This window comes from Nothobranchius furzeri, chromosome 8 (assembly GCF_043380555.1).
Source record: "Nothobranchius furzeri strain GRZ-AD chromosome 8, NfurGRZ-RIMD1, whole genome shotgun sequence".
NCBI classification, from domain to species: domain Eukaryota; kingdom Metazoa; phylum Chordata; class Actinopteri; order Cyprinodontiformes; family Nothobranchiidae; genus Nothobranchius; species Nothobranchius furzeri.
The window spans coordinates 61,282,508-61,295,077 of NC_091748.1; the positions used below are offsets into that span (position 1 = coordinate 61,282,508).

General features: G+C 40.2%; 1 protein-coding gene across 4 annotated transcripts in view; it reads left to right on the top strand.

The window, feature by feature from the left end:
- The window catches only part of opa1 (OPA1 mitochondrial dynamin like GTPase), a 43,443-nt gene that overhangs the window by 9,184 nt on the left and 21,689 nt on the right, over nt 1-12,570 (top strand). For 2 of the 4 annotated variants that reach the window (XM_015970675.3, XM_015970676.3), the window contains 14 exons: nt 5,272-5,354; nt 6,587-6,742; nt 7,661-7,714; nt 8,272-8,376; nt 9,405-9,491; nt 9,677-9,790; nt 10,381-10,461; nt 10,539-10,613; nt 10,689-10,760; nt 10,926-11,025; nt 11,167-11,297; nt 11,424-11,496; nt 11,581-11,653; nt 11,726-11,841. In XM_015970675.3, the coding sequence (XP_015826161.1) occupies nt 5,272-5,354; nt 6,587-6,742; nt 7,661-7,714; nt 8,272-8,376; nt 9,405-9,491; nt 9,677-9,790; nt 10,381-10,461; nt 10,539-10,613; nt 10,689-10,760; nt 10,926-11,025; nt 11,167-11,297; nt 11,424-11,496; nt 11,581-11,653; nt 11,726-11,841 (1,320 nt within the window). The remainder of the gene's footprint in view (nt 1-5,271; nt 5,355-6,586; nt 6,743-7,660; nt 7,715-8,271; nt 8,377-9,404; nt 9,492-9,676; nt 9,791-10,380; nt 10,462-10,538; nt 10,614-10,688; nt 10,761-10,925; nt 11,026-11,166; nt 11,298-11,423; nt 11,497-11,580; nt 11,654-11,725; nt 11,842-12,570) is intronic. The other 2 variants (XM_015970677.3, XM_015970678.3) reach the window with 1 other exon arrangement.

Sequence of the window (12,570 nt, forward strand, 5' to 3'; positions counted from 1 at the left end):
GAGGTGCTTGTCATTTAGCTGGAGGCTGCGCTCCCAGGGATTTTTGACCATAATAGCCATCTGTTGGTAAGGTCTAACTCAAACACAAAAACGTGTTATTTACTGCCCCTTATTGCCTGGGAGAATACACATCGTCACTTTAAAAAAACTTTAATACAATATTACATAAAGTTGGAGGACTTTAACAATGTGTGTTGAGGTCATGTTTAAGATGACTGTTGACAACATCACACTAAAAGCATTTAGCTGCTGATGTTTGTTTATTTTGACACATCAACTGTGTTAGTTTGCCCTTATTAATCACACTGTAGAAATTAGACTTTACGGTCAAACGCCAGCAGCTGGGTTGCTGGAATGGTACTGTGAAATTACGGGCAAAATGTATTTCTTTTACAGTAAGAAGATATTTTTTAATTGTTGTTTTTACGGTTAAAAATGGTACTGGAGTCTGTGTCTTACTATAGAAAAAGTGTTTTTACTGGGAAAAAACCCCATTGTTTTACCGTAAAATGAACGTGAAAATAATCTATAAAGTAAAAAATTTGTTCCATTAAAAATAACATTTTTTTCACAATAAAAACAAAATTCAAAGGGTTTTCCTCATTACTTGCAATAAATTTATTGAATGAAATAACCAATTAACTGCCATTGGGGTCATAACCAGTTATAATGGCTTTGCCTGCTTAATTGCTGTGTATGTCTTTCGACTGCAGCGGTGTGTAAAATCGTAGCAGTCAAAAGCGTTGAGTCAGTGATGACATCAGTGTTGAACAGCAGCACAGCCCTCATGTGCATTCACGAGTCAGGTCAAGAACAGACGCTTCTCTCTGACTAACGGTTCAACCAGATCTCACCTAAATGCCGCAAAGCAAACTGGGAAACAGGAAGTAAACTTCTTACACCATAAATTAACAGCTGTATTTTTTCCAATAAATTAATGTAAAAGTCGTAATATTTTCCCATTCCAATCTTTGAAGAAATTTTCCGTTAAAATCAAGACTGCAAGAGTGCTTTACTCTTGTATGAGATTATTCCATTCCATTCCATTCCATTTATTTGATAAAGCACATTTAAAAACAGCATGTGAGCTGACCAAAGTGCTGTACAGGGGTAAAAACATATAGGGTTAAAAGAATAATATAAAAGAATAAAACAACTAGAGCAGAACAAAAAGAACCATGAGAAGTCAATAAAATCAGTCAAAGAACAGTGTAAATAAACCATCGATAAAATAGCTAGGTAGTAAAAGCAAGAGAATAAAAATAAGTCTTTAAGTGGGACTTAAAAACCCCAATGGAGGAGGAGATTCTGATATTCAGTGGGAGATCATTCCAAAGTTTTGGAGCGCAGACAGAAAAAGCTCGTTCACCACGGGTTTTGCAGCGTTGACGGGGAATCTGTAGTAGGTGTAGGTCACCTGAACGGAGAGTCCTGCCTGGCACATAAGGAGTGAGTAACTCGGATATGTAGGGTGGTGCTAAGCCATTCAGCGCCTTAAAAACAAACAATAAAATTTTAAAACGTATGCGGTAGTGCACAGGAAGCCAGTGAAGTCTTGCTAAAATTGGAGTGATGTGCTGACGACGGCCAGTATTGGTCAGAAATCTTGCCGTCGTATTTTGTATCAGCTGAAGGCGAGATAATGCGGCTTTTGAAATACCAAACAGAATTGCGTTGGAGTAGTCCAACCTTGAGGTGATGAAAGCGTGAATGGTTGTCTCGAGGTGGCGCCGATTCAGAATGGGTTTTAGTTTGGAAAGACGTCTTAGCTGATAAAAACATGATTTAACCATGTGATTAACGTGAGAGTCCATTTTTAGAGCCACATCCATTTTAATTCCAAGATTAACAATTGTCTGACTAATTTTAAAAGGAAGAGCAGAAAAATCAGGAGCGGAGGAAGACGAGTCATTAGGAGTAAAAACAATAAACTCGGTCTTAAAATCATTCAGCAGCAAAAGATTTGCTGACAGCCAGTCTTTAACCTCACTCAGGCAATCAAGGAGCGGCTGGATGGAGGTAAAAGCCTTCAATGGAACATAAATCTGGCAGTCGTCCGCATAAAGATGAAAGTTAATGTTAAACTTCCTGAAGATTAGTCCCAGTGGAATAATATAAATGCTAAATAAAAGGGGGCCGAGGATAGACCCCTGTGGAACGCCCCAAGGAAGAGCAGCAGCGGGAGATGAACAGTCGTCCATTCTAACTCTAATAGACCTGTTGTCAAAGTAGGAGCAGAACCAGTCAAGCGCGGATCCCTTAATGCCGACCAAATTCTCAAGGCGGGACAATAAAATGTCATGGTCCACCGTGTCAAATGCAGCTGAGAGGTCCAACATCACCAGGGCAACATGGGAACCGGAATCAGTGGCTAAAATAATATCATTAAAAACCCTGATGTGAGCGGATTCTGTGCTGTGATATTGTCTAAAACCAGACTGAAATTTATCCAAGACCCCAAAGTTGTTCAGATGGGGCATGATTTGATTATAAACAGCCTTTTCCATCACTTTTGACAAGAAGGGGAGCTTTGAAATGGGGCGAAAGTTCCTGAGGTCAGTTGGGTCTAGGCCAGATTTTTTCAGTAGTGGTTGAAGCACGGCATGTTTAAAAACAGAGGGTATAATTCCCGAAACAAGGCTGGAGTTAATAATATTGAGCACATGAGGGGCTACCACTGGAAGAACCTCCTGGAAGAGTCTGGCTGGTACAATGTCATCAGAACATCCTGATGGCTTCATGGAAGATATTAATCTCTCCAGGGCAGGCAGTGTAATCGGCTCAAAATGGTCAAAGCATCCGGTACAAACTGATACGGGTAGCAGAACATCTGCAGGGGAAATGATTAGACTCCTAATATTGGAGACTTTGTCTAAGAAAAAACTTAAAAATTGGGAGCAGAGATCATCTGTGATTGCAACTGTAGGAGAGTAATCACTCGACAAAACTGCATTTAGCGTTTTATATAAAACCCTCTGGTTCCCAGAATGGGTAGTAATAATGCTGGCAAAATATTTATTTCTAGAATTCCTGACTGCTTTCTGATACTCATCTAGTGCATTTCTAAAAAGTTCATGGGAAATGGATAGTTTATCCTTCTTCCATTTGCGTTCACACCTTCTGCATAATCTTCTGAGTTCATGTGTGTGAGAGTTTAACCAAGGGTCAGATTTTGGCTTAGGGCGTCTAACCTTTAAAGGAGCAACGGTATCCATCACCATGAGACAGGCTGAGTGAAAAACACGCAAAGCATCATCTGGATTGGTGTAAAATAGGGTGGAGGCCGGCAGTTCAGTGAAAGAAGCACAAAATCTATCAGCTGTAACCGGGGTGATAACCCGTGTCTGGCGCAGCACCACAGGCCTTTTACCTTATGTATTTTTATTATGTATTTTTTTTTACAAAGAAATTTTTTTTACAAACTACTGTTTTCACCATTGTATTAATTTATGTCAGCTTTGCGTAAAATCAACAGTTTTAGATGATTTTATAGTTGATGGTTTTTTTCTGCCATGGTTATGGTTTATCACTGTTAAATATTCATAAATATTCACATAAATAATCCAACTGTCAAATATTTTTTTAGTGTATTCTTTTTTTCTTTTTTTTTTTACATATTTGAGCCTACTGCATTTCAGTTAGTCATTTATAAAGCACCTTTATATTTCATATTTCACTATTATAGCTATTTCATGCTACCAGTAAAGGTATCCCAAGTAAAGTAAATTAATAACATGATAATGCTACAGGATAAAATCAAGTTAAACACAATTGAAAGTGATAAAATACTATTAAAACAAGGATTTGCTAATAAACACATGCTAGACCAATTTAGCTTTAAAGATCTGTAAAGAAGGCGCCTGTGTGATTTCTAGTGGAAGTTGAAAAGACTTTGATGGGTTGGGCGCAGGGATCTCGATGGAGCATGCTTTACGCCAGCTTAGTCCCTGCAAGGGCCTTTTATACATGAACTAAAGCCTTTACATGGATCTGATGTTCCACAAGAAGACAGTGAAGGGAAACCAGGAGATATATGTTTGAATGAATGAATGAAATCTTTATTTCGAACATTATAATAAAAATAAAAATAACTATTATAACAATAGTAATAATAACAAAGTCATTGTTGACATTAAAAATAAAATCACACTGATAATCACACAAACATTAAATTATCATGTTCTGTTCGAAAAGGAGTAGGAGGAAGCTAGTGCTTATTAAATCCTACCCCCCTTTTCCCATTTGTTCAAGATCAAAAGGAACAATGTTGTTCTCCTAATTCATCATAAATTTTCTATATTCATCTATAGTCAAATGGCCCATTTACACCATAACATGCAAAATAGTTCCACATACTTTTTCCATTTAACCACCACACACAGCGATTAACATTCCCTACTACACATACTTACAACACACCCCATTTTCTTTTGTACACTTACACCCTCACACAACTCATTGGATCTTTTTGAGTCAAAATCCCTCTTCCTCCCTGTACCTCATGAAGACCATATTTCTCATGAAGACCATATTTTTGTACCACTTTTTAAATTGGGTCATACTTGGACATTGTTTTAAATCACTATTTAATCCATTCCATTATTTTACCCCACATACAGAGATGCACTGACTTTTTACTGTTGTTCACACAGACGGGTATCTTAAATTCCATTCCTCTCTCAAATGATATTGTTTATCTCTATATGAGAAATACTTTTGTACCAGGGAGTAGTTTGTCATTAGCTTTATATATTATTTGTAATGTCAAGAATTGAACAAGGTCAGTAAACTTTAATACTCGTGGTTTCAAAAACAGGTGGTTAGTATGATCTCTATAGCCCGCTTTATTAATAATCCTGAGGGTTTTCTTCTGTAATATTATTATTGGTGATAATGTAGTTTTATAAGTGTTGCCCCAGACCTTTGCACAATAATTCAAATATGGTTGGTGTTTACTTTCCATGAGGAGCTTAGGTCAAGACCACAAGGCTGATGATCATTATTTAGAACATAATGACCTCAGTTTTGTTATTTAAACTCAAAAAATGTGATCCCCCCCCCCCCCCCCCCAAGCCACCTGTCACAATTCTGCTCATTTCTAATCTTCAAAGTGTGTTTCTGTGTTACTAATGTGCTAAAATTTAGTTTTAAATGTCCTAGTGATTTTGTTTCATTGGGACCATCTGCAGCAAAAAGCACTGTTTGTGTTTTTAAATCATTTTTTCCTCATAGCTTCTGTTTATTTCTGCATTTTTGTGTCTCCTCTGATAGAAACCTCCGTTGACCCCGCGCTAAAAGCCACAGATTCTACAGCTGCAGGCTCACATGACGCCGGCGACAAGCAGTACAAAAAGGCAAGTGTGTGCAGCATGTCCGCCCTACTTATGCCCCCACGGCTCTTGGCTGATTCGCCTCCTGCTGGCTGCTTGGCTGCTTCCCAGTTTGCTCCGACTCAGAGTGTTCTCAGAAACTTTAATACAAGTGTTTTTGTTCAAAGATAAGACATTTAAACACTCTGAGAAACGAAACCTGAAGACTTTGGTGTCTGTAAGGGTTTTATAAGTTATTGGAGTAAAAGTGAGCTCTCAGCGGTAAGTAAGCACTTGTTATTACCTAAAAATGAATCATCTAAAGTCCATTTTACACCAAAGCTTTTTGCATAAGCATGTCCACTGCTTTACCACAGTTTCACTGCTTATTATGCTTCTGTGTGCTTTTTATTTTATTTAAAAAAAGGTTAACTTACGGATATGTATTTTTTGTAACTCTAACCAAAGAAATGTGATATTCATTCAGTCTTTTTCATTATTATTTTCCGTCTTAAATAGTTTCAGTTTGTCCGTGTTTGTTTTTGTCTTTTGCGTATTTATTATTATTTCTCTCAAAGCACAAAATCAAATACCATAGGTAAGGTGTTCTGCTGTTAGCCTGCAATCATGCTCTTCATCATGACTTTTAATTTAATTTGATTGTTTACTTTTAACTGTTGATGTTTGAACTTTTCAGCAACTAATAGACAAAAAACACCTAATTAAGAGAAATGATGTGCATCACGTTGGAGAGCATTTGAAACGAGGCTGGGGGATTTTGTCCTGATGGACTCCAATGCTCGCTTTGCTTATTGGCGTTCCTCCTTTACCATCAAAACTCTATCTCACAATGACCCGTCCTCGGCTACAAGAGGACTTTCTGCTGCCGTCTATTCTGTCCAGAGTGAAGTCAGTGATGATGAGGATGCAGGGATCAAGTCGTTGTGATTGTGAGCGAGTTAGGAGGACAGGATCACTGTTGTTGCCGCTTGCTGAGAGGCTCTTGTTGTGGTATTAGATGCCTCCTCTGCAGAGACAGACTTTGTCTGGTTGCATTGATCATGGTGGCAAGATTACCAAAAGGAAAGCTAATTTTCCAGCTTTGACTGAATTTTTATTCTGCTGCCTGAACAACAGTAGCGCCGGTATTCCAGATCAGGTCTCCTGTATCGGCATGCAGCAGCAGGCTGCATGACTGACAAGCCCAGTGGCCTGTTGTTGTTATTTTTTTTATTTTGCTCCTCCTTCCTCTCTCTGACTATGACGTACCCCAGCAGGGTCTGCTCGGCGAGCTCATTCTTATTCAGCAGCAGATCCAGCGGCATGAGGAGGAAGTCCGGCGGGGCGCTGCAGCCAATAGCACGCGTCCACCACCCCAAGATCCTGCTCCCAGTACGCCTCCGAACCCCAGCCCCCCTCCACAGAAATTCAAGGTGAAGGTCCCACGCTCCTTAGAGCCACCCTAGCCCACCCGAGCTTCCAGAGCACCTCAGCCAAAAGCCCAGAGCAGCTCTCTGTCAGTTAAGTTAAATAAGCTCATCCAGTTTATATTGATGCTTATTAAACATGCAGGAATAGTCTCCACGTGTCACCCTGTAGTGGTAAAACTGACCAGACATCCATGGAGAACGTGCACAGACTCTAAAAGCAGTTGTTCGGCTTTACTCATCTGATTTCAACAGTTTTCTGTAAATGTGTGGAAGTTCAGCATGGAGTTGGGTGGCAGCCTGCTGCATGGTGTGAACCACACTTTCTGAGTTCTGAAGTTAAAAAGCTTAAACTCAAGAAGATTTTTACATCTCCTCCTCAACTTTTATTTTTATGGAACTGTTAGTGTTTGACGTATATTGTTAGAAGAGACATTAAACCACAGCCTGCTTTTTGTTGAAGGAGGAGTTTTGTTTATATAGTTTGGTGTGTCTTTTTTTCTTCTTCTGCTAGTTCAGTTTGTTCTTGTTTGTCGTTTCCTGTTTTCTGTTCTGCGTCTCATCCGTAAATCACCTGGGGCGGTTGTATAAAATAGATGTGATCAAATATGTGAAATAATTCTAAAGCAAGATGAAATAAAATAATTTTGTGATTTTGCAGGGTTCCCTCTGTGGTTGCTGACTGTTTGTGGATGGCTGTGATTGAAGCTGATTAATGAGAACTGTCTTTCTGAAATGTTTGGTCTCTTCATGCATTAACGTGACTTTCTGCCCTTTCTGTTATGCAGTTTGCATGATTTAATCTGTATGGTGTTGATGGGAGTGTAATCTTTAGCAGTAGAGCTGAGAGAGTAATGGGAAGACCATCATTTCAACCAACAGAAAGCCTTGATGTTTCTGTTGTGTTTCTCTTGTCATTTTTAGTCATCAGACAAAGAGAAAGTAGACCAACTTCAAGAAGAGCTTCTTCGTACTCAGGTAAAGCTGATTTATTGTTTATTTGCTGAGACCAATCTGGTTCAAAAATAGTTTTTGTCCATAAAAGTTCACAAATAAATGACTTGGCACCTTTTGAAAATGCTACGATTCAATTCAGTTTGTTGATATAACACCAGCTCTCACCAAGTCAAGCGACTAAAATAAGCAAACATCAGTGCACCGAGTCCAGTTCATTATTCCAATTAGTTAAAAGTTTCCTATCTAAGAAAACCCAGCAGATTCCATCGAGTCACTGACTTGTTTCAGAGTCTTTACAGCAATCCGCATACTAAGAAAGCATGTAGTGACAGCAGAGAGGAAAACTCCCTTTTAACAGGAAGGAATCTCCAACAGAGCGCTGCTCAGTATGAGCAGCCATCTGCCATGACTCACTGGGGATGGAGAAGACGCACACCAAACAAAATACATAAATAATGAGATGTAGATGGCAAACAGATTTTAAATCTTTAAAATTTTTGTCCAACCACCAGACTTTTCTGCTACAGCTTTTTAAAGTGATAACGGTTCTAATAGGATAACGTTATTTAATCCCACAGCTTAAGTATCAGCGAATGCTGGAGAGACTGGAGAAGGAAAATAAGGAGTTAAGGAAGGTGGTGCTGCAAAAGGATGACAAGGGGATTCATCAAAGGAAAGTGAAGGTGAGATAAAAGCTGCTTTAGTGAATCTTCAGAACAAGCTAGGTTATGAACACTCACCCCTCACCTCGACTATCTTCTGAAGGAACCGTACACTCGCCTTGCCAGAGGAAACAAGATGGCGCTAAACGCCAGTCGCTGTTTTCTAGGTCCAAATGTCTTATGTTGTCTGACTTTAAATTATGTTTTTCTTTTAGGGACTCTGGTAGTTTGTCCTAAAGTTGAAGTTAAAGCAGACGGATGTTGAGCGGAGAACCTCTCACACCAGTAGTGTTCTGTTGCTAAATATGCGAGTGTGTAAAGGAGGACCCAGGGAAGTGCAACGGTTTGACGAGACCAACAACCAGATGGTCCAGTGGTTGCTTTTGGCCCAAAACATGTTATTGGCTGAGGCTTTTCGATAGGGCAGCACGAAATTAGGAACACCTGCGATGTGTGATAACAGTGAATAATATTGCAATGACGATATTACTTGTGATTAATAAAAACTTATCTCGGGAACAAAAATGATCAAAAACAAAGAAAAAATATAATAATACATCAAACTTATATAGCGCTTTTTAGGACACTCAAATGAAGAAAACATCATAAAAGTGAGGAAAAGGAAAAAGACAATGAACAAGAATATCTCGATATCTGAACAAGAATATCTGCTGATATCTCGATAACGATATATTTGCGATATATTGTGCAGCCCTACTTTTTGACAAATGCAAGAAAACCACTTTATGTTTTTTTTTCCACAATATGTTTATAACTATACAATGTCAGAATGTTGTTAAGAGGCATACACAAAGTGTTTTAAGCTAATTGCTAGCTAAGATAATTTCCGAGTTTGCTATTGCAGCTTTATGGCAAAAACAAATACTTCAAATGTGTCAGCATTGTTTTAAAAATTTCTGACTTAAATGTTTGGCAAAGTTTTGCTTTAGACAGGATTGCTTTGTAATAAAAAAAACAAACTTTGATGAACCGATGTTACTTTGACAATATGAATCATAGACATTCATTTACATGGTTTTATTGCACAGAAATCTCTCATTGACTTGTATTCTGAAGTCCTCGACATCCTGTCCGACTACGACTCCAACTACAACACCCAGGACCACTTGCCCAGGGTAAGGAGGGAATCTCTGTTAGCTTCTGTCTATCAAGAGTGTTAAAAAGTGGAATCATTTGGATGAATGTCCAAAAATATGTATTAATCTAATATTTCTGACAATCTGTTGGATAATTCCTATTTCCTATAACTTTTGGTTTAGTAAAATAGGTGTTAGTACTTGGTCTCCCTCTCTGGTTTCAGGTAGTCGTAGTTGGAGATCAGAGTGCTGGGAAGACCAGCGTGCTGGAGATGATAGCCCAGGCCAGGATCTTCCCCAGGGGCTCGGGGGAGATGATGACACGCTCTCCTGTCAAGGTGAGAAGGATTTCAGGGGCTGATTTAATGTTTGTACCACTGGATTAATCAGAAGATACATAAAGTTTACCGACAACTGTAATAAATTAATTGTTATATTTTGTAGGTCAAATAAATTTGATTTGATGGGTAAAAAACTCGGGCTGCGCAGTGGCGCAGTGGTTAGAGCTGTTGCCTTGCAGCAAGAAGGTCCTGGGTTCGCTTCCCGGCCTGGGATCTTTCTGCATGGAGTTTGCATGTTCTCCCTGTGCATGCGTGGGTTCTCTCCGGGTACTCCGGCTTCCTCCCACCATCCAAAAACATGACTGTTAGGTTAATTGGTCTGTCTAAATTGTCCTTAGGTGTGTGTGTGTGTGTGTGTGCGTGTGCGTGTGTGTGTGTGTGTGTGTGTGTGCGTGATTGTTTGTCCTGTGTGTCTCTGTGTTGCCCTGCGATGGACTGGCTCTCTGTCCAGGGTGTACCCCGCCCATTGACCGCTGGAGATAGGCACCAGCCTCCCCGCGACCCTACGTGGACAAAGCGGGTTCAGAAAATGGATGGATGGATGGTTGGGGAAGAAACTCAAATGTATGTTTTTTTTTCTTCTACAGGTAACATTAAGCGAAGGCCCCCACCACGTAGCAATGTTCAAAGACAGCGGTCGAGAGTTTGACCTCACTAAGGAGGAGGACGTAGGTTACTGATTCATTCATGCATTTAATCTGAACTTTGACCTCGCTGCCGTTTCACACAAGTTTCTGCTTCGCAGCTGGCTGCTCTGAGGCATGAGATTGAGCTTAGGATGAGGAAGAACGTGAAGGAGGGACAGACCGTCAGCTCAGAGGTTTGGACATGGTTCTGTTCTGATTCATTTCTGTATTGTTTCATGAAATAATCATGTTTGTTCCCTACATGATAGACCATATCCCTGAGTGTTAAAGGTCCAGGCATCCAGAGGATGGTACTTGTTGACCTACCAGGTGTCATCAGTGTGAGTACACACTAACACTGATTTCTTCAGGTGGATTCTTTTTTTAGTTTTTAACATTTCTTCGTTATCTTAAATAAAATTCATGTTTTTTGTTTTATCTTTCTTGAATCTGATAGAATTAGAAGTTTTCCTGAGAATTATAATTTTATTGTACTTCGTTTGCAGACGATGACCACAGGCATGGCGACAGACACTAAGGAAACCATCTTCAGCATGAGCAAAGCCTACATGCAGAACCCCAACGCCATCATTCTCTGTATTCAGGGTGAGCCATCGGCTTGTTACATCACTTCCCCACAGTCACCTGTAAACGGAGCTGGCTGCGTCATTTCTGAGTAAACTGAACAAAACTCTAAATCCAAAGTCTTTTCTTTTTCACATGCATTCCTTTTTGTTTTGCATCCAGATGGGAGTGTGGACGCAGAACGGAGCATTGTGACAGACTTGGTCAGTCAGATGGATCCTCAGGGAAGGAGAACCATCTTTGTTCTGACCAAAGTGGACTTAGCTGAGAAGAACCTGGCCAGTCCAAGTAGAGTAAGAGATCTTTTTCAGCCACAAGAGGGCGCTCTGTCCACACACGTGGCAAAATATTCTTACATTTTCAGCAATAAACCTACGGTGTATTTCTTTTTTCATTTTTCTTGACACCTCCTGTTTCAGATCCAGCAGATCATTGAAGGAAAGCTCTTTCCTATGAAGGCTCTGGGTTATTTTGCTGTTGTGACAGGAAGAGGTAATCTCGGATTCAGCAATCCAGCGTTCCATGTTTGCGGTTTATCATTAAATCCTGACGAAACTCATCTTGTCCCATTTAAAGGTAGCAGCAGCGAAAGCATCGACTCCATCAAAGAGTATGAGGAGGATTTTTTCCAGAGCTCCAGACTAGTGAGGCAAGTACTGCTTTATCAACTCCGTGTCGGTGCGGCTGCTTGTTGTTGACTGTAATCTGTTTGTGACACCAGGGACGGCATGCTGAAGGCTCATCAGGTGACCACTAAGAACCTGAGTCTGGCCGTGTCAGACTGCTTCTGGAAGATGGTCAGTGAGTCAGTGGAGCAGCAGGCTGATGTTTTTAAAGGTAAGCACCCTCTACAGTGGAACTGAAAAGAGGGCTGATTTGTTAATTTCCTGTCATTTAGGGAATCTTCCTGCAGCACTGAATATTTTCTTGAAGTCCTTTTGGGATGCCAGGTGTCGGCTGTAAAGACAGCCAGCAGTTGTTTTTCCCTGTTAGTGACCTGCCACACTTTTCCAGCCCCTCTCAACTGCCTTCTTCAATTAGTCTAGACAATCACAAGCTATTGCTAACAGCGTAAGAGATTTATAGCTGTGAGACTGCAGCTCCCATAGGCCTATTGTGTTGCGTATTGATCCGTATCCCATCAAACCACACGCAGCCGGCTTTCATTCTCCATTCTTGGCGCCACAAACCTACAATTAGACTAATCTGCGCTGTGGATAGGGACTTGAGGGAAGGGGCACTGAACACGCTGTGTTTCTGTCTCTGCGCATATGCGAAAGCTAAGTCTGTGATTTTTGTTAAATGGCATGCTATTGGCCCCCTTGCTTCACTTCCCAAAGGCCCAGTTAGGAGAGTGAGTGTGCAAAGTGTCCTCAGCCATTTTTATAAGAGGATGGGCACCATTGGTGATCTCATAGTGGCTTCTATGTCACAGCAAGTGAAAACAAAGCAGGCCGTGTGTCTGTGGTCATGGCCACAGGTAATGATTTCAGTTTAATGATGGGTTAAAACACTCTGCTTAAGTTTTAATATGCTTTGATTGAATAAAATATTTATGATGGTCCT